The 25,596-nt window shown below is 46.2% G+C and overlaps 1 protein-coding gene across 1 annotated transcript in view; it reads left to right on the top strand.

The window, feature by feature from the left end:
* Positions 1-6,515, top strand: part of SLC28A1 (solute carrier family 28 member 1) — a gene marked incomplete at its 3' end in the record, with an annotated part of 46,817 nt that extends 40,302 nt beyond the window's left edge. The window contains 11 exon segments of the mRNA XM_079913597.1: positions 201-278; positions 281-333; positions 1,409-1,577; positions 1,704-1,854; positions 4,973-5,050; positions 5,793-5,869; positions 5,871-5,895; positions 6,058-6,072; positions 6,075-6,168; positions 6,443-6,485; positions 6,489-6,515. Of these exon segments, the coding sequence (XP_079769723.1) occupies positions 201-278; positions 281-333; positions 1,409-1,577; positions 1,704-1,854; positions 4,973-5,050; positions 5,793-5,869; positions 5,871-5,895; positions 6,058-6,072; positions 6,075-6,168; positions 6,443-6,485; positions 6,489-6,515 (810 nt within the window).
* Between the last annotated feature and the right edge of the window lie 19,081 nt (positions 6,516-25,596).

Raw genomic sequence — 25,596 nt, 5'->3', positions numbered from 1 at the left:
AATAGAAGGTTCTGTGCATACAGCCTGTAACCCTCTACACATAAAATGTATGACTATTATCAGTGACAGTGACAGCAGTACTGATGATGGTGATATACCAGCAGGGTAGAGTACCATGTCCTCCTGCTGCCCTGGGCCACACTTCTTGACCTCCACATTTTCCTGACATCTCTCTATAACCCTCATTCTCACTCTTGCAGATCGATGCTGCCTCCTTAATTGCTGCCTCTGTGAAGGCTGCCCCTTGTGCCTTAGCCCTCTACACGTGGAGGGCTAAGTTCAGGTGGAGGAGTCCAAGTTCAGGGGTGAGGAAGGAGTGAAACTGACCTACAGGTGAGCACAGCAGGAGGGTCTGCAGAGAGGGGAGTGGGGGGGAGGGGCAGAGACAGGAGCAGAGGTGGGGGCAACAGCAGGTCCTATTTTCTCTGCCCATCTCTGTCTTTCACCAAGCGCAGCCCACTTCCTCTCTCTCTCACTGCCCTGGTCGCAGCTTCACTTGTGAAGATACAGACTCCAGTTCTCGCTTCTTATTTTCCAGTCTCTGACCAGCAGGAAACATGGACTAGTCAAGGCATGGGCAAGTGACCTGATTCTTGGGGATGTGCCTGGTGTGTGTGTGTGTGTGTGTGTGTGTGTGTGTTTGTGTGTGTATGTGTTGAGGAGGGTCATTAAAAAGTTCCACACCACTTTCTCTACATGCCTTGAGGTCTGATCCCCAGTGTCAATCGCATTGACGTGTTGAGCACTGTCCTTGATTTCTCTCACCTCCTAACATCTCTTTATCATAGTCTTAGCAACCTTTGTGTAACATTTAATTCTTAAAAAATGTTGAAAGACACGACTTTTGACAAATGTGCTTGTGGATACAACGGGCATCCCCAACCGCACAACTTCCTGAAGGTCTAGAGCAGCACTGCCCTAGAGAAATATGAGTCACATCTATAATTAAAATCTTCTAGTAGTCATCTTTTAATAAGTAAAAAAGAAGCAGGTGATTTCAATAAAATGTTTTATTTAACTAAATATATCCTAAGTATTGTCATTTTAACATGTAATCAATATAAAAATTATTAATAAGGTATTTCATATTCTTTCTTTTTTTTTGGACTCAATCTCTGAAATCTGGTGTGTATATTTGCAACACATTTCAATTCAGATCAGCCTCCTTTCAAGTGCTCAAAAGTCACACGTGGCTAGTGGTTTCTGTCTCGGACAGCATCTGGGCTAGGAGTCTGGGTCTTATCCTAGTGCTTGGGCCAGGCTCTTTCTGTCTCTGGCCTCAGAGGGAAAACAAGGACCACTGGCTCTGAAATGCTCTGTCCAAGGTTCCTCTTTGAGCCTGTAGGGTGGGGAGCCCTGCTGTTTGTGGAGATAGGCCAATAATGATGGCTCTTGATCCCATCAACAGAGATGCTCAAAACCTCTTAGAAGCAGCTAGCAGTGGGGCTGCCATGTCCGTGAGGGTCGTGACCAACATCACAGCCAACCTGATTGCTTTTCTGGCTGTGCTGGCCTTCATCAATGCTGCCCTTTCCTGGCTGGGAGACGTGATGGACGTCCAGGGGCTCAGCTTCCAGGTACAGTTCCGGCCACCCCCGCAGCCTGTGGAGGTGGTGGTCCTGGTCGGTGGGTGATGGTGGGTGGACACCCACAGAGCCCAGGCCAACCCCAGTCCCAGCCACTCCTCTTGCCTCATGCCTAGGCTCATCTGCTCCTACATCCTGTGGTCAGTGGCCTTCTTGATGGGAGTGGCCTGGGAGGGCTGCCCGGTGGTGGCTGAGCTGCTGGGAATGAAGCTGTTTCTGAACGACGGGCGCCGAGGAGTGGGCCGGTTCCAGGAAGCAGTGGATCTCTGTGAGTGTCCCTGTCCCCTCCCTGGGGCAGGGCGTGATGCAGCGGCTCCCCTGTGGGCCTGGCTGAGACACACTGAGGGTCTGCTCAACCTCCCACATCCCGTTGCCCTGGCAACAAGACAGCTTCAGAGGCCATCTTTCTCAAGGCCTCTTAGGAGGCTGAGGTTGAGAAAGAGCCCCGTTGGAGGTATCTGAGCTCCAGCTGTAGACAGGCCACCATCCTGTGCGGCCCTGGGCCAGCCGCTGCACCTTGCCTCTTCTGTTGGAAAACAAGTGTAGAACCTGCCACACTTACCCCGAAGGAATGGATGGGAGCATCTCATGAGCTAAGAGAGTAAAACGGGGAGACCTCACCACCATATTCATCTTCAATATATTGGATTCAGTTCAGGGGTTTGTTTCTTCTGTTAAGACTTATTTGTTTATCTATCTATCTATCTATTTATTTATTTACTTGCAGCACGTGGGATCTTTTTCTTTAGTTGCAGCATGTGGGATCTTTTAGTTGCGGCATGCGAATTAGCATGCAAAGTCTTAGTTGAGGCATGTGGGATCTAGTTCCCGGACCAGGGATCAAACTGGGCCCCCTGCATTGGGAGTGCGGAGTCTTAGCCACTGGACCACCAGGGAAGTCCCTGTTAAGACATTAAAAAAAAGAAAAAAACTATAAAAGCTTTCTAAAATGAAACTCTCTAAAATAATAACAGCTGTATGTAACATGATTGAGAATGACAAAATTACCCATCATCTTATCATCCCCAAATTACAGCTATTATAATATATAATATAATTATAATTAATTATATTATAATAAATATAACAATATAACATATAATTCCATTATTTGGCTATTATACACAACGCTGAAATGAATAGCTTTTTGCACAGGACTTCTCCCTCCTCTCCGAGCATTTCCTCAGGAGCTTTCCCAGATGTGGGATGACTGAATCACATGGCACGGATCCTCGTGTGGTTGCTGCCAGTATCTTTCCCAAGGGATTGTAACAACTGAAACCGCCCCAGCTGTGCCTGTGAGCATTGATTTTACCACACACTGAACAGGGCTGAGTAGCCTCTTAAAAAAAAAAAAAAGTTTTGATACGTTAAGGGGCAAATAATAGTTCATTGTTTTCATTTGTTACTGGGTTACTAGGAACTTTTAATAAAAAATTTTTTTCTTGCCTTTTAAATTACTTTTTTAATTGTAAAGGAATGTACTCTTTAGTTTAAAAAAAAAAAAGTTTGTATGGAGTAAAAAGCCCAGGTTTCCCCTCACTCCTCATTTTCAGCTCCAGTATCACTCCCTTCTCTAGAGATAGTGGGTGGTATGTGCCTTCGGGATCTTTTTAAATGAACTTCATTCCTTCAGCAAGTATTTGTTGAGACCTCTGAAGTGCCAGGCCCTCTGCTGGGTACCAGGGATAAAAAGGGGAATTCGACAGACATGGTCCCTGGTGACATGGAACTTACACGTAGTGAAAGACACGAGCAAAACGCAAGAAAGCAAAGGAATAAAAAATTTTAAAACCACAATTTGTGGTAAGTTCTCTGATGGAACCAATAAGAGGAAACAGGGAGGGGGTCTTCCTTGACTGAGCTGGTCAGAAAAGGCCTCCCTGAGATGTGGTTATTAGGCCAAGATTTGCAGGGAGGAGGAGGGGCCAGGAGAAATTGGGAAGAGCATTCCAGGCAAAGAAAGAGGCACGTGCAAAGGCCTTGAGGTTGAAAAGCACTTGTTTGGAGAACTGAGAGGAGAGCAGTGAGGTTAGAACAGGTGGTTATTGTAAAAGAGAGTGACACAGGCCGAGGAGCAGTAGGAAGTTACTGAAGATTTGACTTTTGACATTTTAAGATTACTTGGGCAGATTGGGGGGGTGATTGTAAGTGAGTAAGCAGAATGCAGGTACCTTAATATTTTTTCATCAATTTGTATAAACTCTGTGTGTTATAAAGATATTAACCCTTTTCTGTTACATTTTCTACATACATTTTTCCTAGTCTTTTTTTCTCCCCTTCATTCTGTATTCAGAGATTTTTTTAAACACAAAATTTACACCAAATCTTTGCATTTCTGCTATAATATCTAAATTTAGAAAGTTATCTCCATTCCAAAAATCTGGCAAGGGTTAAATTCCTGAAACAATATGGTGAAGTAGTTAAAATCATGAGCTTTGGAGTCAGACAAAACTGAGTTCAAATTCTGACACAGCTGCCTTTTTGCTGTGTGAACTTCCTCAGTCACTTCTGTGAGCCTCAGTTTGCTCCTCTCCAAAATGAGAGTAATAATATTATTTTGTAACAATAATAATTATTCTATATTTCCTATTATTTGATGTTTAAAATATTAATCTGCTTCAGTGATTTAGAATTAATTTTTTATATGGTGTGAGGTATGGGTCTAAGCCAATCTTTTTTTCCAAATTGTTCCATTTTGGCTCTTAACACTTCTAAGGAATTACACAACCGTTCAGAGCAAAAGGGAAGGAGAATTACCTTGCTTAAATACCTCCCCTGTGCCTGGTACTTCCTGTACATTAGATGATCTTTATGACAGTCTCTCCAGGCAGCTACTATTACTCCCACATTCCTGATGGAGAAACTAAAACTTAGGAGGCTATCGACTTGCTCAACCTGAAATAGGCCGTGACAAGCCTGGAACCCACGCCGACTGGGCTCTGAATCCCTCCTTCTCTTCACTGGGCCACCATCCTGCTCTTTGGGCATGACAGCACCTCAAAGGACCTCAGCCTGAGCGCATTCTCCGTAAACAAAGGTGCGGGGCTGCAGCATGTCGGGAAGGGCCGTTCGCCCACTGTTCCTGGGTACAGAGCTTAGTAGGGCCAAAGCGAGAAGACTGGGCCAGGCTGAATCAGACCCAGAAAGGCTGGTAATTAAGGAGATTCAAGGGCAGATGAGGAGGGGGCTATGTTTGTGAGGTTGTGCAGCTTGGGTTGACTTAGAGGTAGGTGTGGAGGGCTGGGAAAGGGCAGCACCGAGTGCTTCAAAGGTCAAAGGCACATAGGCAGTGGGTGAAATTAAGGCCAGGGTAAGGGGTGGTTTGAGCAAACTCCCGTCCCATCTGAGGGAAGCCCCTCCCTGCTCATCTTCTGTCTTCTCAGGTCAGAGCAGAAATACGACGTTTGCCCTCTGTGGATTTGCCAACTTCAGCTCCATTGGGATCATGCTGGGAGGCCTGAGTGAGTCCTATAGGGGCCTCTCGGTATCCTGGAGAGTCGGGGATGGACGCTAGTCCCGGCTCTGAGATATTTCTTGGGGATCTGTAGGTCTCAGTTCTCCCATTAGTCTAAGGCAGAGCCTGAACAAGGCGGCCGTGGAGCTTCCTCCCAGCCCTGGCATTTCATGATTTCTCTGCTGCTGGGGTAGCCCAGGAGGTTAGCACCTTGGCCTTGTAGGCCAAGCCTGGCTCAGGGCTCTGGGGAGGGTCGGGAGGTGCGGTGGTGACCTGCCCTCTGAGGCTTTAGTTCCCGTACCCACAAGGGACAGGCAGGCCTGGAGGGGCCTAGGGGAGAAGGCTCTGCACAGCTCTCAGCTCTTTACAAAAAACATTTCCACCCCCTGCAGTTCCCTGCCTGGTGGTGTAACCATCCCGTTTTGCTGAGTCTTGCAAAAGTGAATGATGGCCCAAGTCACTCAGCTAATAAGTGGCTGAACCTGTGTTTAATCCCAGGTCTGCCTGACTCCAAACTCACGTTCTCTTCCTACAGTTGCCACTGATGGCATGTGGGGGGGCGTGGAGTGCTACCTAGGGGCCCGACTCAGGCCAAGGAGGACTCCCAAACTCAAAAGCGTCAGGAGGACAGCGTCTGTCCCTCTGGCCACCCAGAAGAGAAAGGGGTGTCAGCAGATGCAGCCGGAGGCACAGATACAGGCAGAGGGGCATGCTGAGTCCTGGCCCTGAGCACTCCTGTCCTCTTGCAGCCTCCATGGCCCCCCAGCAGAAGAGCAACTTCTCCCAGATCATGCTCTGGGTGCTCTGCACGGGGGCCTGTGTGTCTGTCTCTGGTGAATGCCTGCGTGGCAGGTGAGTGCAGGCCTGGTGGGCTCAGGACTCAGAGCCCTGATTCTCCAGCTGGCCCTGGTCCAGGGCCAGGCACTGGGGCTCTGGCCTCTCTGGAAGTCCTTGGGTGAGGTTGGAGGGTAGTGAGGGGCTGCGCCCTGCCCACCAGCTGCTTTCCCTGCGCAGGGATCCTGTACATGCCCGGGGGGCTGAGGTCGACTGTGTGTCCCTCCTGAACACGACCCTCAGCAGCAGCAGTTTTGAGGTGTACCAGTGCTGCCGCCAGGCCTTCCAGAGGTGAGAACCTGGGCCGTGGGGCGGAGGGACCCTGACAGTGATGGGGTGCAGGAGGCCCGATTTCCCGGCGGAGGCCTTTGGCACCAGGGCAAGGGATAGAAATGTCATGGCTGTGGCTGATGTGACCAAGGGAGGAGGAAGTGGGGCTTGAGGACCAAACTTAGAGATGAAGTTTGGACCAGAGACATGGAGCAACTTCCCCAAAGTTGCACAGCCTTTAGTGGCTAGCAGAGCCAGGCCTAGAGCTCAGACTGCAGCCTTTGCTTCTTTTCAGCACCGACCCGGAGTTCACCCTAGAGGCCCTGGACAACTGCTGTTGATTTTATAATCACACGATCTGTGCATAGCAGGGACAGAACATCTCTATGCCTTCTGGAGGCTATTCTTCCCCAGGAAGCAGCTGTCCCCATCTCTCTCTCTCCAGGCCCACCCCCTTGGGGAAGCCGCAGGGTTTAGACCCACCTCAGTCATAAATTGGGAAGGGTGACAGCGTGAGTGGGCAGAGTGAGTACATAAGTAAATGAGGGTTGCCCCCCCACTCGTCACCACCTTTCTGCTCTCCCATTTCCTACCTCCCCAAGTGTGAATTCTCAGGGTCACCTCTGCCTCTTCTCTCCTCTCTATATCCAAACAGCTCCCTGCTCTTCCCTATACCCCCTGCCCTGGGTCTCCCCCATTCACCCTTCCCTTCTGCTCCAGGGCCCTCAGCCCTGGCATTTCAGCTGATTCCTTCCCCCTCCTCTCTAGGCGCTGGAATCTTGCTGTGGTTTAGCCCCTGCCAGGCAGCTTCTCCTGGAGACCCCTTCCTCTACGTCCAGAGACTCCCCATGGCCTTCCTCCATAGCACTTCCCACACTGGTGTCCTGTGGAACACTGTCCCACAAGGTATGCAGAAGTTTCCATGATCCACTCCGTTTGGGAAACACTAAGCTAAAGAAAGTTAGGGGTTTATTGTTTTTTGTTTACTGTGGACTCATCAGTTTGATGTGGGTATAATAGGAGACATTTTTCAAATTTGGCTATAAGAATCTTGTTGATAGAAGTATCTCTTAGTTGAGGATTCCATGGAAAACAATTGGGGAAATATTGGTTAATGTTCAGACTGCTTTACTCTACATAACTGTAACACTTGCAAATGTAACAGAGCACTGTGTGTCAGTGCACTGTTCTCAGTGCTTCATACTTTGTAACTCAGTCCCTACAACAACCCTGTGAGTCAGATACTATTATTATCCCTAGTTGAGGAACAGAGTCCCAGAGAGGTTAAGTAACTTGCCTAAAGTGGCACAGCTGGGAAGAGGAAGAGGCAGAATCCCCGCCATCCAGTTCCACAAGCTGTGGTGTTTCATCTCTCTGCTAGGCTGCTAACGTTCAAGGAGCTCGGTTGTGTGACTTGCTCTGACCCCCTCTGCTTGCCTTTTCTCCCCAGCCCAATCCCTCTGCTCCAGTAGGTCAGGCATCTGATGTGTTTTCCCTGCCTGTAAGCCTTTGTTTCTGGAGTTCCTGTCACCCAGCACATCCTGCCCTATGCTCCTCCCACCTCTATCCTCATTTCCCCAGCAGCTATGGCTGCGGGGAACTGCAGTGCACCTGTCCCTGAGGCCACAGGGCCCCTGTTCCCTCACCCACCTCTGTTGGATAATGCTTCCCAGCTGGGGCCTGAGGCAGAGGGAATATGGAGCCTGGTCAGCAGTTACCCTGCTCGGTCAAGGATTTGGGCTCTACTGGGCACTGGTCTTGCTCCTTGTGACCCCCACAGGCTAGCCCTGGGTCCCTTCCTCAGGGCCTGAGTCCTTGCCCTTAGCTCTGCGCAGCAGAGTCTTGGCCTGACTCCCATACCCCATCGCTAGGCTCTTGCCTTGCAGCTTCTGAGTCAGGATTGGCCCAGATACCTCCACTCACCCCACCCACAGCCGTGACAGGCATTGCTAATCAATCACAGGACTCCTTGCACTGAATCCAGAAGGGGCTTCAGAATCCATATCAGCTCAGTGCTGGATGAGCCCACCTCCAAGTAATTCTAGGTGCCTTTTCTAGGTGGCACACTATTTGCCACTCCTGTGCTAAGAAACAGACCCTAAGAACCCAAACTGCCATTGATTTTGTCTCGCTGGCCTGTGAACGTCTAAGGTTTTTGTCAAAGACTAGAAATCGAAGGGGGTTGGAGCAAAGAGGGATCCTTGCAAAGAATGAATCCTGTGTAAGTGGTTTGTCCACTCCGGGTTTATGTATTGTTTATTTATTCAATCAAGGGATATATATTGAGTACCTACTTTATTACTTGGCTTGGGCCACCATAACAAAGTACCACAGACTGGGCAGCTTAAACAACAGAAATTTATTTTGTCACAGTTTTGGAGGCTGGAAGTCCAAGATTAGGGTGCCAGCATGGTGGGTTTCTGGTGAGGTCCCTCTTCCTGGCTTACAGAAGGCCACCCTCTCACTGTGTCCTTTTATATGGCAAAGAGAGAAAGCAGCTCTCTTGGTGTTTCTTTTTTTTTTTGTGGTATGCGGGCCTCTCACTGTTGTGGCCTCTCCCGTTGCGGAGCACAGGCTCCAGATGCGCAGGCTCAGCGGCCATGGCTCACGGGCCCAGCCGCTCCGCGGCATGTGGGATCCTCCCGGAACGGAGCACAAACCTGTGTCCCCTGCATTGGCAGGCGGACTCTCAACCACTGTGCCACCAGGGAAGCCCTGGTGTTTGTTTTTATAAAGGCAATAATCCCACCACCCTCCTGACTTCTTCTAATCCTACTTACATCCCAAAGGCCCCATCTCCAAATACTGTCACATTGGGGATTAGGGCTTTAACATATGAATTTAGGGGGCACACAATTCAGTCTGTAACACCTACTATGTGCTGGATTCTGAGCTAGGCAAGGGGACAGGCAGTGAACCAGACTCTGTAATGAGCTAAAGAACTGGAAACTTCCTTCAAGAAGAGGGTCAAGGCTTCCCTGGTGGCGCAGTGGTTGAGAGTCCACCTGCCGATGCAGGGGACAGTGGTTCATGCCCCGGTCTGGGAGGATCCCACATGCCTCGGAGCAGCTGGGCCCGTGAGCCATGGCCGCTGAGCCTGCGCGTCCGGAGCCTGTGCTCCGCAACGGGAGAGGCCACAACAGTACTGAAAAGGCCCAAGTACTGAAAAAAAAAAAAAAAAAAAAAAGAGGGTCAACTTGGGAGGGAAGCCCCAACAGAGACTGGATGGAGGTGGCTCCTGGCAAGGATTGCTTGAGAGGAGGGAAGGGGAAAATGACTCCAGCAGGGCTTGTGGGGCACCCATATGTGGCCTGGCCAATGGATTTTTTGAGGCTCTTCGTAGATTAGAAAGTGAAAATAATGCCAGAATAGGATTATACAAATTGCCATTTAAACTGTTGTATATATTAACACAGAATACACTGTAGTATCAGGTTATCCACTAGATAATGAAAAGATGTTTTTTTCAAGGAAAACCCAGTCCAATCATTTAAAAAGCCATTTTTATTCATATTTGAATATTTTTATTTCATATTTGAAAGCACCAAATCCTAGTCACTAGACCACCAGGGATATATCAAATATTTGAACGTGACTGCGTGTTTTTACATAAATTAGTTTTCTTGAAATACGTAGATTCTGTGTTCCTCTATATTTAGTGTAATAACCATCAACATAAAAGATATATTCATCATTTAAAAAAAATTATTTTATTGAAGTATAGTTGATTTACAATGTTGTGTTAGTTTCTGGTATACAGCATAGTGATTCAGCTCTACATATCTATATAATAGTTTGCATCTGCTAATCCCAAACTCCCAATCCATCCCTCCCCTACTCCTCCTCTCCCTTGTTTTCTATGTCTGTGAGTCTGTTTCTGTTTCATAAATAAGTTCATTTGTGTCATATTTTAGATTCCACATATAGGTGATATCATGGTATTTGTGATGTACTTTTTGCTTTACTCTTTCTGACTTCACTCACTATGATAATCTCTAGGTCCATCCATGTTGCTGCAAATGGCATTATTTCTTCATTATTTCTTTATCCATTCATCTGTTGATGGACATTTAGGTTGTTTCCATGTGTGGCTATTGTAAATAGTGCTGCAGTGAACATAGGGGTACATGTATCTTTTCGAATTATAGTTTTGTCTGGGTTTATGTCCAGGAGTAGAATTGCAGGATCATATGGTAGCTCTATTTTTAGTTTTTTTGAGGAACCTCCATACTGTTCTCCATAGTGGTTCCACCAATTTACATCCCCACCAGCAGTGTAAGAAGGTTCCCTTTTCTCCACACCCTCTCCAGAATTTGCTATTTGTAGACTTTTTTTTAAAACAAATTTATTTATTTTATTTTATTTTTATTTTTGGCTGTGTTTGGTCTTCGCTGCTGCATGCGGGCTTTCTCTAGTTGCGGCGAGTGGGGGCTACTCTTCATTGCGGTGCATGGGCTTCTCATTGCGGTGGCTTCTCTTGTTGTGGAGCACAGGCTCTAGGTGTACGGGCTTCAGTAGTTGTGGCACGCGGACTCAGTAGTTGTGGCTCGCAGGCTCTAGAGCACAGTCTCAGTAGTTGTGGCGCATGGGCTTAATTGTTCCGTGGCATGTGGGATCTTCCCAGACCAGGGCTTGAACCCGTGTCCCCTGCATTGACAGGTGGATTCTTAACCACTGCGCCACCAGGGAAGATGGTTTGTAGACTTTTTAATGATGACCATTCTGACTGGTGTGTGGTGGTACTTCATTGTAGTTTTGATTTGCATTTCTCTAATAATTAGTGATGTTGAGCATCTTTTCATGTGCCTATCGGCCATCTGTATTTATCATTTTAAATTAAGCCCTGGCGGGATGGCCTGGTCATGGACGCCTTTCAGTCACATGACTATATGAATGACCTCATTTGGAGAGATTAGTAAAAGTCTACATTGGAAGCCCTTTCTGGATTGGAGACTCCTGTCCGCCTCCTGCTGCCCTCTGCTGCCCCCTGCATGTGCCTGACCATGAGCAAAAGGAATTGAAAGGGCTTCACTCATGGAAAGGGCTGGATGCCCAGAGCATGGTGAGAGCAGGACTGGCTCTTTCCCAGGCAGGGCTGGCTGTGGCTGCCCACGGAGCTGACCACAGACAGGCTCAGAGCAACCAGAGATGCTGCCCCTGGGGGCACCGCAGAGGGGCTGTCCTGCCGGGGCGACGGTGGGAGGTAAGAACAATATGCCCTGTAGGGAAGGTCACTGTCATAAGCTCAGTGGGATGAGGCCCAGACAGGAGTCCATTGGTGGGTCCGGGCTTCACTCTGATGTCTGGGAGTGAGGGGTACATGCAGAGTGGGTGTGGAGAAGGGAGCAGCCCAGAACACCAGAGCCTGTGTTAGGCCACACCCAGTGGGGTCCACTCTGTGCTGAAGACCGTTTCCCCCCCAATTCGTCCTGGACCAATACTTGTATAAAGGACAATACAAGTGAATTACTGGGAAAATAATAATAAAGGCATCTTTATTGTTACATTCAACACACATAAGATTACTCTGTCAAATTGCTATGCAGTTTCTGCACGTCACTTTCAATATTGATATTTACATTATTATAGATCTAGAAGCAGATGTGGACCACACCAGTCCATGCTGTGAATAGCTCTGTCCTATAGCATTTTCTGTTAATGAAAACTCTTCAGAGAATTGTTTCCTCAGATGATTTGTCCTGCATTTCATATTCTCTAAGGGGAATTGGGAAAAGGCCATGGAACTCTGGTTGGAATCTATGAAACCTGCCTTTCATATGAGAGAATGCATGCAAAATTGCAAGGACAATAGCAGAATTCCAAATAATTTATGCAAATGCTCCCCACTCAAGGAATGAAGCATAACTCCCCATCTCGTAAGTGTGTGCTATGCTTAGTAACTTTCTTCCAAAGAGTACAGTATGGAGATGGGGGAACAAGAAAGGAACTTTGCTGTAGAGAAGTCTGGTAAACACTTCCTTAGCCAGGTGGCCATGGTTAACCTCATCAGTGGTAAGTCCAGTTGATAACACATACCCTTGATATGTTGTGTTGAGAAGGGGACTTCACCTCTGTGGTCCTCCTCCCTGAAGCCCATAACCCCAGTCTAACCATGAGAAAAACATCAGGCAGACAAATTGAGACACAGTCTACAAAATATTGATCCTCAATAATCCTCAAAACCGGCAGGGTCATTAGAAGCAAGGAAGGTTTGAGAAACTGTCACAACCCCAAGAAGCCTAAGGAGACATGATGACTAAATGTGTATTGTAGGGCTTCCCTGATGGCGCAGTGGTTAAGAATCTGCCTGCAGATACAAGGAACACGGGTTCGAGCCCTGGTCCAGGAAGATCCCACATGCCGCGAAGCAACTAAGCCCATGTGCCACAACTACTGAGGCTGCACTCTAGAGCCCATGCTCCGCAACAAAAGAAGCCACTGCAATGAGAAGCCCGCGCACCCCAACGAAGAGTAGCCCCCGCTCGCCACAACTAGGGAAAGCCCGCAGGCAGCAACGAAGACCCAACACAGCCAAAAATAAATAAAATAAATTTTAAAAAATGTGTATCGTAGTGGGTTGAATTTTGTCCCCCCCAAAGCTATGTCCATAGAGAATGGACTTGAGGACACGGGGAGGGGGAAGGGTAAACTGGGACGAAGTGAGAGAGTGGTATGGACTTATATATAATACCAAATGTAAAATAGATAGCTAGTGGGAAGCAGCCGCATAGCACAGGGAGATCAGCTCAGTGCTTTGTGACCACCTAGAGGTGTGGGATAGGGAGGGTGGGAGGGAGATGCAAGAGGGAGGAGATATGGGGATATATGTATATGTATAGCTGATTCACTTTGTTATACAGCAGAAACTAACACACCATTGTAAAGCAATTATACTCCAATAAAGATGTTTAAAAAAAAAAAAGCTATGTCCAAGTGCGAGCCCCCAGTACCTGTGAATGTAACCTTAGTTGGCAATAGGATTGTACAGATGTAGTTAGGTTAAGGATCTCAAGATGAGATTATCCTGGATTTAGTGTGAGCCCTAAATTCAATGACTGGGTGTCTTTATAAGAGAAAGGAGAGGGAAATTGGAGGCACACAGGCACGGAGATGCACAAATAAGGCCCTATAAAGATGGAGGCAGAGATCAGCACTATCAGCTCCAAGATATAGCCCACCCCATGGTGGCAAGCCAAGGAGCACCTGGGGACACCAGAAGCTGGAAGAGGCAGGAAGGCTTCTTCCTTGGAGCCCTTAGAGGGAGTGTGGCCTACACGCTTAGGACTTCTGGCCTCCAGAACTCTGGAGAGAATACATTTCTGTTGTTTTAAGCTACCAAATTTGTGGTAATTTGTTCCAGAAGCCCTAAGAAACGAATACAGGTATCTTGGATGTGATCCTGGAATGGAAAAAATGACATTAGGGAAAAACTAATGAAATCCAAATATAGTATGGAGTGTAGTTAAAAACATATTAATAGCGGTCCATTAGCTGTGACAGTGTACCATGGTAAATGGGTGAGGGATTTATAAGAGCTCTGTATTATTTATGCAGCCCTTCTGTAAATCTAAAACTATTCTAAAAGTTACAAGTGTATTTTTAAAAGTACATGGGGAAAAAAACCCTGCCTTGACACAAGTGCTCTGTAACTTGTAAGTCAGCCTGTGTGTAGCTCTGTCCTAGACAATGCACGTCCCGGTAGACAGCCCACCAAGTCTGTGAGTTGATCAATGAGCCACATTTACTCCCTTTCCACCAATTCTTCCCACGGCGCTGATCTCATCTCTCCCGACCCCTCACTTTATTTCAATAATGTGCCTTCAGCTGAATATGGATTAGTCCTGGCCTCTTTACAACCCCATGAAGAACATCATCTGCTTGAAATTACTTTTGACTCAGAATTAGTGAGCCCTGAGTTTGGACAGGACCCTATATATCATTTTGAGGGTGTTTGCCCCTCCCAACTTTTCTGAGAATTTTTATACCCACTGCATGGATGATCTCTGTCATCATGCTTTTATGTTTGAATCACAAGACTCCACCCCCATGACTATCGTTGATTGAACAAGTACTGAATACCTGACTCAGGAGAAGCAAAGCTACAGTCTTGCCAATGGTCTTTCAGATTCTTGGGAAAGAGTTCAAACTGAAAAAAAAAAGAAAAAGAAAGAAAAAGAAACAGAGCTGAAAGCTGAGTCACCACAGTGGGCCTGGCTTGGAGCTGATCTCATTCCCACCCTTCCTACAGCCTAGTTGCTCAATTTTTCCTCTGATTCAATGAGAGCTGAATTCTTTCCAGAATCCCCTGTAACCTGAGCTAATGTGAGAAGGTTCCTTTTACTCTGCAAGCAAGAGAATGCTGCCTAGGAGAGCCACATTGTCAAACTCCCCATTCTGCTTGGAATCAAGTGGTCATCATCATTTCCTTGAATACCATCCAAACAAGAATCTCATTACCTCTCTGTGCAACCCATTTCATACTGGACAGCTCCACTTCTTAGAAGGTTCTTTTTGATTTTGCATCAAAAAGGGTTTGCTTTTGATCCCAGTTTTGCCATTCTCGGATACTCAGAACAAGTCCAATCTCGTGTGTGCGTCTTTTTTTTTTTTTTTTTTACCAAAGTAATACTTGCTCATTGGTTTTATTTATTTATTTATTTATATAAATTTATTTATTTGTTTTTATTTTTGGCTGTGTTGGGTCTTCGTTGCTGTGTGCGGGCGTTCTCCAGTTGCGGCGAGTAGGGGCTACTCTTCGTTGTGGTGCACGGACCTCTCATTGTCGTGGCTTCTCTTGTTGCAGAGCACAGGCTCTAGGCACGCGGGCTTCAGTAGTTGTGGCATGTGGGCTCAGTAGTTGTGGCACGTGGACTCAGTAGTTGTGGCTTGTGGACTCTAGAGCTCAGGCTCAGTGGTTGTGATGCCTGGGCTTAGTTGTTCCGTGGCATGTGGGATCTTCCCGGACCAGGGCTCAAACCCGTGTCCCCTGCATTGGCAGGCGGATTCTTAACCACTGTACCACCAGGGAAGCCAGCTCATTGGTTTTAAAAAGTCAAATTTTGGGACTTCCCTGTCGGTCCAGTGGTTAAGACTCCATGCTTCCACTGCAGGGGGCATGGGTTCAGTCCTTGGCCAGGAAATTAAGATCCTGAATGCCGTGTGGTATGGCCAAAAACCAAACAAACAAAAACAAAACAATAATAAAATAAAATAGCATTAAAAAAATAGTCAAATTTTATAGAAACCTTGTGGAAATGTTCTACTTCCTCTTCCACAAGACAGCCCCTTCAACTGTTAGAAGATGGCAATCATCCAGTCTTCCTTTCTGTGAGCTGGGAACCCTGAGTTCTTTTAGTTGTTACTCACACAGCATATAATAGTTTCAAAAATTGCCCCAGATCTGATCCGTAGTTGTTCTGTACTCATATACAGACAGTTCATGAGTCACGAGCAAATCCAAGGTTGAAGCCAGAGCACAGGGTGGTAAATATGGGTGTAACCAAGATGGTGTGTTGGGACTAAAGACTAGATGTAGCCTTGGGGAGGTATTTAAAAGAGGCAGACCTATTAGGAAGGAAGAGTGTTAAGAAGCTACATGCCTGCTTCAGAAATCCTCAAAGCTGATGGCTTACATGTTGAGAGTGAAACACCAGGAGGAGTTGTCATGGATGGAGAGAACGGAAGAAAGTCTTGGCCTAGATCACAAAGGGGACCAGAGATAGGATAAGAATGGTGTGGATGGGACCTCATCTATTGGGACATCTATTATAACTCCTACTTACCCACAATCAAGGGTACAACAAGTTCCTGACTTGCCTGGGAAGTGATTTCCATTCCAGACAGTGGAGGGAAATTGCTGCTTTGGACCAAGTTCTGATGAAGATGTGGAATGGTGAAGTGGGAGTAACCATGCCAACAGGGACTATGTGAGTGGAAGTGAAGGAGGGGCTGACATAGCCAGGCACTTATTCCACACTTGAAAGTACAGGCATTCAAGAAGATGGCTCTGAGTGAAAAGTCAGAATGGAACTCTAGTTCTGCTGTAGTAAAATATCCCAATGAGGAAGGGAAGGCAGAGATGACAGAAGAAATCAGCACGGTTATAAGTGAATATCAGGAACCCAGCTTACAAGACTTTCAAAATAACAGGCACCAAAATCTGACCGAAGGACACATGACCCAGCGTAGGAAAGATGGTTGGTTGTCCTCCAATAGTCATTCTCCCCTTTTTCCCTTTAGTAATAACTACATATCTAACTGAGCCAATGGCCTACCTTAAAGACTACATTTCTCAGTCTTCCTTGCAGCTAGGTGTGGCCATGTGACTAAGGCCTAATCAATGGAGTGTGAGAAGTCCAGCAGGCAGCTTCCAGATCATGCCCTTAGAGAAGGGGCCAGCAAAATTTTTCTTAAAGGGCCAGATAGTAAATATTTTGGCCCATATTATATCTTTTGCAACTACTCAACTCTGCCCTTGTAGTTTGAAAGCAGTCATTAGACAATATTAAACAAATGAGAGTGGCTATGTTCCAATAAAACTGGGTTTTCAGAAACATGGCCTACGTGCAGTCTGTAGTTTGCTGAGCACTGCCTTAGATGAAGGGACGCATCCTCCATATCCCTGGTACATTTCATAATTTTGCTCCATGCCAGCTGGAGCACAGATGGGAAGGTGAGCCCACTTAGGCAACGGAGACAAAGGGAACACTCTAGGGACAGGGCACTCACCAGTTAGAAGGAGCTTGAGCCCCAGAGGTCTTTGTAGAGCAAGGCTGCCGTGACCATGCAGACTTTATGTGAGTGAAGAAGAATGTCTATCTATCTTGTACATATTATGTGGGATCTCTGTCACACACACCCTGCCAATGGACAAGAAGAGCAAGACAGGCAGGTAGAAAGAGCAGGTTTGCTGCTCTGTGGGGTTCTTGATGAACAAATGGGAAACAACGAATGAGAACCAGCCATCAACCCTGGCTGGTTCTCTGGCAGTGTGGGGTGGGTGCAATCCACTGGAGCCTGAAAAATGACCACTCCCACCAATAAAGTCCAAGTCTGAAATATAACACTCACTGGCCACCCAGACTTAAAAGAAGAAAGAGAGAAAAGAAGAAAGAGAGAGTCCTGATACACATGTGAGAGGAAATGGAGAGAAAGCTACGTGGCCAAACTGTAAAGTTTTCCAATTCAGCTTCATGACAGGAGAGCATGAGAGAGAGAGAGAGAGAGGGAGGGAGAGAGAGAGAGAGAGAGAGAGAGAGAGAGAGAGAGGGAAAGGAAGGAAGGAAGGAAGAAGGAAGGGAGGGAGGGAAGGAGGAAGGAAGGAAGGAAGGAAGAAAGAAAGAAAGAGAAAGAGAGAAAGGAAAGAAAGAAAGGAAGGAAGAAAGAAAGAAAAAAGAAAGAAGGAAGGAAGGAGGGAGGGAAGGAAGGAAGGAAGAAAGAAAGAAAGAAAGAAAGAAAGAAAGAAAGAAAGAAAAAGAAAAAAGAAAGAAGGAAGGAAGGAGGGAGGGAAGGAAGGAAGAGAGAGAAAGAAAGAAAGACAAAGAAAGAAAGAAAGAAAGAAAGGGTCGTGGTAGGGTCATACCAACTCTGCGCCTCAGGCTTCGGGAAGCAGGCAGTGGAAAAGAGGCCAATCAGCTGTACAGAACCTGTGACTGTACAGTGACCTAGCCCACTAGTAAACGTGGCCTGATCCATAAGGTAGACTCAAACCAAATAGACCTGCATTCCCTCCTCTTGGAGAACAGCAGGATGGAGCTAGAAGAAGGGCATTCCTCCCCACTCCTCAACCAGCTCCCCTCCTGCCCGCCAAGTGTTGCAAATTGTGTATAGAGCTTAAAAGAACAAGGAAGAGGTAAACTCACAAGGACTGTTTGGAAGAGATTTTAAATTCTCATACAAGTTTATGCTGCCATCTGACTTCTCTCCAAACAGTCACCTTCCATGTCTTTTCAAGGTGGGGCTCTTTTTTCTTTTCTTTTTTTCTTGGCCACACCTCGTGGCTTGCGGGCATCTTAGTTCCCCAACGAGGGATTAAACCTGGCCCGGCAGTGAAAGCACTGAGTCCTAACCACTGGACCAGCAGGGAATTCCCAAAATGGGACTCATTTCTCATCTGTAAGTAAGATAGGTAATAACTGACGGATCCCGACCGGCACCCAGAATGCTACAGCTCTCCCAGAGGTCAGTACACACTTTGCATCCAGTGACTGCATGTGCTTAAACCAATGGGAGTGAGTCTGAGGAGGCTTGGGAAGCTACCACACGGCCTGCTTCTGTCATTCAGCTCCAACTGACAAAGGACACATGTTTTCCCAAGCAAAAATTTTGTTTTTCTTTCCAAGAAAAAAAGATAAGTCATTTAGGGTTGGGATGGGAAACTCACTTTGTAAACTAAAGATTGCTTTTATCTCCTGAAAGTTAGTTTCTCAATAAGATTCTTTTCTACTTTTAGAGGCATCACTTATTTATATTCTAACCGGAACTGTTTTTTTTCCAAAGCCAACTCCTCAATTAGAGGAGAAATAAACTGTATCAAAGCACACAGCTCTCAAGGGATCTTTTCTTCCCAGTGCCCTGAGGGCAAATATCTCTAATCTCCTCTAATCTCCTTTGTTGGGGCCTGGGGCAAGCTGGGTTTTGCAATGTCAGCTGCTCTGAGCCAGAGTGTGGCCAAATGCCGGAGGCAGGGACCAGGGTCATACTGGTGAGAACAGAACCCATAGGTGAGAAAATCTGGTGGCTCCTTTGGGAAAGGAGCTGGCCCTCCAGCTGAAAAGTTTCATCACTCAGTGAATCAATTTCATCTGTCTAAACTGGAATGGATTGCAGGCAGCTCAAGCCAGCAGCTCTCAACACACCCGTGGGCTTTATCACTTGGGAGGTGTGTCACAGTCATTTATTTGTTTCCCTATAGCAGCGAAAGTACTGGAGTTTATGAACAATTTAACTTTTTAATAAAAACTATATAAGTCAGAGTGGTATTTTACTCAGAATTCTTTTGGTTGTAAATGACAGAAAACAAATCAAATAGTTTAGGAGAAAAGGAAATGAGGGGGCTGTCTAACCAGGAAGTTGCAGGGGGACAGCTCCAGGCCACGGGGCTCAGGGGTGGGTCCAGGCCTCTCTCTGTACCTCTCAGTCCCTGCTTTTCTTTGGATTTGTTTCTTCCTGTGTACACAGTGACCTCCTGCTGTTGACCTGGCTTTCTCCCTAAGGCTGGGATCCTGGCCATCAGAAAATCATGGATTCACATGGGAGCTCACTTCCCTGATAGCTAGTTGGGAAAAAAAAGGGCAAATCTTCAAGAGTGTGCTTGATCCTCTGGGGTCATAGGCCCTCTTCCAGAGCAACCACTAAGGCCTGGAAGGTGGGGGTGTAATGGTGGGTCCAGTCTGGCTCTTTGGTCCGCTCCCCGATCTATCACTGTGACCCAGGAGGCAGAAGATGGTAGCTCCTGTTGGACAGTATGGTTGGAGACAAGGGGTTGGACAATTCCCTCAAAGAATGGAGGTGTTGTCCCCTGAGGAAAGGCAGCTATTTTTTTCTATATATCTGTAAAGACTTGCAATGGTAGCACAACTTTTAAAAGTTTTGAGATAATAGAAATAATGGAAATTCAGCTTTTGAAATCACCTAGAGAAAAAGGACTAACCTTTTCTGAATGCTTACTGTGGCATAAGTTATTTGCATATGCCATCCTGTGTAATCCTCAAAAACAAAAATGAACACAACCTATGAAGGAGATATTACTCTCCCCATTTGGCCAACGAGGGAACTGAGGTGTAGAAGAGTGAGGTGGTGTCCCGCAGCTCAATTTTTTGAACTCAGTTCTGTTTGACTTTAATCCCAGACTCTTAACTATCGTAATGCTTTGGCTTCCTCGTTAATCTACCCAATGAACAGATATATGTGTAAAATACTTTAAATTATTCTCATTCTGGTTAATAGTATTGGACTTCTGTGGCGGCTTACAAAGATGGCTGCACATTCCCTTTCAGAGGCCACTCTATGTCCCCTCTCCTTTCATCTGGGCAGGCTTGTGACCACTTTGACCAATAGAGTCTGGGGGAAACAATGCTGTGGGACTTCGGAGGCTGGGTGTCTCAGTCAGCTTGGGCTGCTATAACAAAATAGCACAGACTGGATGGCTTAAGCAACACACATTTATTTCTCACAGTTCTGGAGGCTGGGAAGTTCAAGATCAAGGTGCTGGCAGATCTGGCGTATGGTGAGAGCCCTCTTCCTTGTTTACAGATGGCCACATTCTGGCAGTGTCCTCCCTTGACTGAGGCTGGGGGGCATGCTCTGGTCGCTCATTTGTCTTCTTATAAGGTCACTAAACCCATCATGGGATTCTACTCTCATGACCTCATCTAAACCTAATTACCTCCCAAAGGCCCCACATCTAAATACCATCACATTGGAGATCAGGATTTCAACAAACGAACTTCGAAGGGACACAAACGTTCAGTCCATAGCACTGGGTCATAAAAGGACAGGCAGCTTTGGCCTTGTTCACTGGGATATCCACTCCTAGCACCCTGATCTACCAGGTAAGAGGTTTCACGACTCTGAGACTACCATGCCTTGAGGAAGCCCAACCCACAAAGAGGGGTCACATGGGGGCACTAAGCCAGCCATCCCAGCTGAGCCCAGCCTTCAAGTCATCCAGCCGAAAACGCTAGATATAAGTGAAGGAGCCTCCAGGTGGTTCCAGCCCCCATCCATTTGCATCTTCCCAGCTGAGGCCTCAGACATCATGGAATAGAGAGACAAGCCAACCCTGTGGAACCCCATCCAAATTCCTGACTCACTGAATCCTAGAGCATAACAGACAGTGGTTGTTTGGCGTGACTAGGTTTGGGAGGGTTTATTATACAGCAGTGGATAGCTGGAGCAGCTCCGGAGTAGGAATCAAAGATGTTTGGTCACAGAGTGTTTGAATTAAGAGGAAGATGAAATTGAGGACTAGTTTGTAACAACCGAGTAGCAAAGTAGTGCTTCTTCCCAACAGGGAAACTTTTGCAAAAATCCAGGACTCCGGGCTGCAATCTCCCTTCCTCCACCAGGTGGAGTGGGTGCATCTGCTGTTCCCTCCCGGCCGGTGCCCAAGGCACTGTAAGAGAACAGGTCGGTGCTGCCAGACTGTGATGACCCCACCCCAGCCTGGATCCCTGGCTCCAAGGCTGCAGAGAGCAGAACCCCAGGAGGGCCTGGGTGAAGCCGCTGCTGGGAGCCACCTCCTTCTTTTGAGGAAGTCAGCGCCTCTAAAGGAGTGCAGGACCTGAAAACAAAATTCTCCTGGCAGGATCTACCATCCCACTACAGGAGGGTTCAATCTCCCCATAATGGGAGTCCCTTCCAATTGCTCAGTTTCCCCTCCCATCAATCGGATTTCATAAAGGGGCATCGTCCCCAGCCATCCTGATTCGAGGCTGGGATCCATGGAGAATTCCCGATTTATTCCCTCCTTCCCTCATTTCCTTTTTTCATTCCATCCAAACCAGAGTACTCCATATACATGATTTAAATGCCAGACAGTACCATAAGGTTTATAACAACAACAGAAAAGAAATTCCAGCAATTCCCTACCCCACTTTCCCCATCCCTGAATCCCTCCTTCAGACTCTCAGTTGCTTCTTCTGGTAGTTACCTACATATTTCTAAATAATGTACTCATATTGCTTTTTTTTTTTGAAGTATTGATTTTAGATGCTGTATTTTTACTCCCCGTTATGGAGGATGGATCATTGACTATTTTATACCACTCATGCCCTACTTTTCCTTCTTTCATCCTCCCAATATGGTAATATCACAATTTTTGGTAAAGACCATATTCCATTAATGCTTATTTACCTCATTATGGCTGTATGTCTTGTTCATTCATGAACCACTATAATTACATTTCCTTCCTTGCACATCTTTTTATCCTTCTGGAGATATCACTATAATTCTCCTAATCTAATATTGTAAGATGCACCATTATTTATGTACCACGAAGAAACTAAACTGTGACACTCCATAGTTTGCAGGATGCATCTCAGTATCAGAAATGTTATAATGTGTACATTTTCAAGTTCATATAATACAATGTTTGCCTCCTCTTTGTTGCTGAGTTTTCTTTGCAGTTATCATTAATTCTTCCTAAATTTTTAAAGAATACTTTTTTTTTTAAGCCAGAGACCTTGAGACCTAGTTTCTGTAGGGTCAAACATCAGACACTATATCTGATTCACCTTTTATTTTAAATTAATTAATTTTATTTTTGGCTGCATTGGGTCTTCATTGCTGCACATGGGCTTTCTCTGGTTGCCACGAGCGGGAGCTACTCTTCGTTGTGGTACGCGGGTTTCTCATTGTGGTGGCTTCTCTTGTTGCGGAGCACAGGCCCTAGGCTCGCAGGCTTCAGTAGTTGCAGCATGCAGACTCAGTAGGTGTGGCTCTTGGGCTCTAGAGCACAGGCTCTGTAGTTGCAGCGCAGAGGCTTAGTTGCTCTGCAGCATGTGGGATCTTCCCGGACCAGCGCTCGAGCCCATGTCCCCTGCATTGGCAGGTGGGTTCTTAACCACTGTGCCACCAGGGAAGTCCCTGATTCACTTTTTTCCTGGAGATATTCCTTTTGGAGCCTTCCATCCACTGACTCCAGCCTGCTGTACAGCCGTCACCTGGGACTTTCCTACACCTCCCTCTGGTGTGGATCAACTATTTTCTTGTCTTTCTCATTTTGGTGGAGAATGCATACACAGGAGATAACATTTTCTGAGACATCGCTTACCTGAAAATGTCTCTCTTCTATCATTATGCTAGGTTGCTAGTTTGGCAGGGAATGGAATTTAAGTTTGGAAATAATTTTCTCTTACAGTTTTGAAGACTTTATCCAGCTGTATTCTGGCTCCCAGTGTTGAGGCTGAGAAAGCTGATGCCATTCATGCTGATTTTTGATCATCTCTATATGAATGGCTTTTTCCTTCCTGGAAGCTTTTAGAATCATTTCTTTATCCTTGGTGTTCTAATGTCATAATGAATCTTTTTCCATTCATTGTGCTGGGAATTAGGTGGGCCTTTTTTTAATTGATATATAATATTATATAAGTTACATGTGTACAATATAGTGATTCACAATTTTTAAAGGTTATACTCCATTTATAATTATTATAAAATATTGGCTATATTCCCTGTATTGTGCAATATATCCTTGTAGCTTATTTTATACCTAAGAATTTATATCTCTAATTCCCCTACCCCTATATTGCCCTTCCCCCCTTCCCTCTCTCCACTGGTAACCACTAGTTTGTTCTCTATATTTGTGTCTGCTTTTTTGTTATATTCACTAGTTTGTTGTATTTTTTAGGTTCCACATATAAGTGATATCACACAGTATTTGTCTTTGTCTGACTTATTTCACTTAGCATCATACCCTCCAACTCCATCCATTTTGCTGCAAATGGCAAAATGTCATTCTTGTTTATGGCTGACTAGTATTCCACTGTGTGTGTGTCACACACAGTGGAATACTAGGTCTCACATCTTCCTTATCCATTCATTTATTGATAAGGGTACTTCCATATCTTGGCAATTGTAAATAATGCTGCTATGAACATTGGGGGTGTGTGTATCTTTTCAAGGTGGGCCTTTCAATCTGCAATTTTGTGTCATTAAGCTCTGGGAAGTTTTGTTTTGTTTTGTTTTTAAATTTATTTATTTATTTTTGGCTGCATTGGGTCTTTGTTGCTGTGGGTGTTCTCTAATTGAGGTGAGCGGGGGCTACTCTTCATTGCGGTGCGCGGACTTCTCATTGCGGTGGCTTCTCTCGTCACCAAGCACGGGCTCTAGGCACATGGGCTTCAGTAGTTGTGGCTCACGGGCTCTAGAGCACGGGCTCAGTAGTTGTGGCGCACAGGCTTGGTTGCTCTGCGGCATGTGGGATCTTCCCGGACCAGAGATCGAACCCATGTCCCTTGCATTGGCAGGCGGGTTCTTAACCACAGTGCCACCAGGGAAGTCCTCTGGGAAGTTTTTTTAAATCATTCCTTGATAATTTTCTTTCACTTCCTCTATTCTTTTTTCTGGAACTATTATTTGACTGTTGGACCCTCTGGATTTATCGTCTACTTTTCTTACCTTTCTTCTGTGGTCTCTTTGTTTGTGATTTTGTTTGTTTTCTGGAAATTGTCCTTAAACTTATCTTCCAACTTCTCTCTCAACTTTTTTCCTGCTGCTATGATTTTAATTTTCAAATTTCTTCCTTATGATTAGATTTTCTTTGTTTTTAACATCTTGTTTCTGTTTCATGGGTGCAATATCATTCCCTATGTCTCTGAGGATATTAATCATTCTAAGGCATTTTTCTCTGTCCATCTGTGTTGTCTCTGGGCCCTCCATTCCTTTTTGTTTTGTTTTTTTAATTTATTTATTATTTATTTATTTTTGGCTGTGTTGGGTCTTCGTTGCTGCACTTGGGCTTTCTCTAGTTGCCGCAGGCTGGGGCTATTCTTCATTGCGGTATGCAGGCTTCTCATTGTAGTGGCTTCTCTTGTTGTGGAGCACAGGCTCTAGGTGTGCGAGCTTCAGTAGTTGTGGCATGTGGGCTCAGTAGTTGTGGCTCGCAGGCTATAGAGCACAGGCTCAGTAGTTGTGGCGCACGGGCTGAGCTGCTCCGCAGCATGTGGGATCTTCCCGGACCAGGGCTCAAACCCATGTCCCCTGCATTGGCAGGCAGATTCTTAACCACTGCGCCACCAGGGAAGTCCTCTAGGGTCATCTTTATCCAGTCCCATACTCCCCTTCAACTCAGAGAAGTTATGAGTGACACAATGAAGCATTTCTTTGAAACAATAAGTGATGTCCATCACTGCGTGAAGGGCTCGCGCAAAGGGGTAAAGGGGTATATGGTAGGAGAGAATGCAGCAGCTTGGGGTCCTGGCTCCACCACACGCATGGTGTGGCCTTGGACAAGTCCCCTCTTGCCCCTTTGAAAAGAGGAGCTGGATCACAAAATGTTAGATCTAAAAAGGACAGGGAAGTTCATCGGGTGGCCTCATATGTCAGGTGGAAGGCTTTGGGCTGCAGATAACAGAAGGCCCAACTAAAAATAGCTTACACAACGAAACTGTTTTACGCCACCTAACAAGGATTTCAGATGTTGGGCGGTTATGGGATTACACTCAGGATAGCGAGGACACAGATTCTGTCCATCTTTCCACTCTGCTGCCCTCAGGTGTTGGCAGCTCTCCCTCACGGTGGTCAGGTTGCTGAAACAGCACCAGGCATCCCTTTCTTGCCCAGCCATTCTGTAGGCAGAAAGCAGTCAGGTGTCTCTCTCGTGTCTCTATTTTCAGAGTGAGGAAAACCTTCCCAGAAACCCCTCTCCGCACCATCCCCCAGGGACCCCCTACATCCCATTGACAAGGGGTGTGTCGCGAGCTCATGACTAAACGAATCTCTGACACA

Source organism: Stenella coeruleoalba (assembly GCF_951394435.1).
Source record: "Stenella coeruleoalba genome assembly, chromosome: 2".
NCBI classification, from domain to species: domain Eukaryota; kingdom Metazoa; phylum Chordata; class Mammalia; order Artiodactyla; family Delphinidae; genus Stenella; species Stenella coeruleoalba.
Note: the sequence above shows the minus strand (reverse complement) of the source record. Positions and strands in the feature narration are given on the sequence as shown.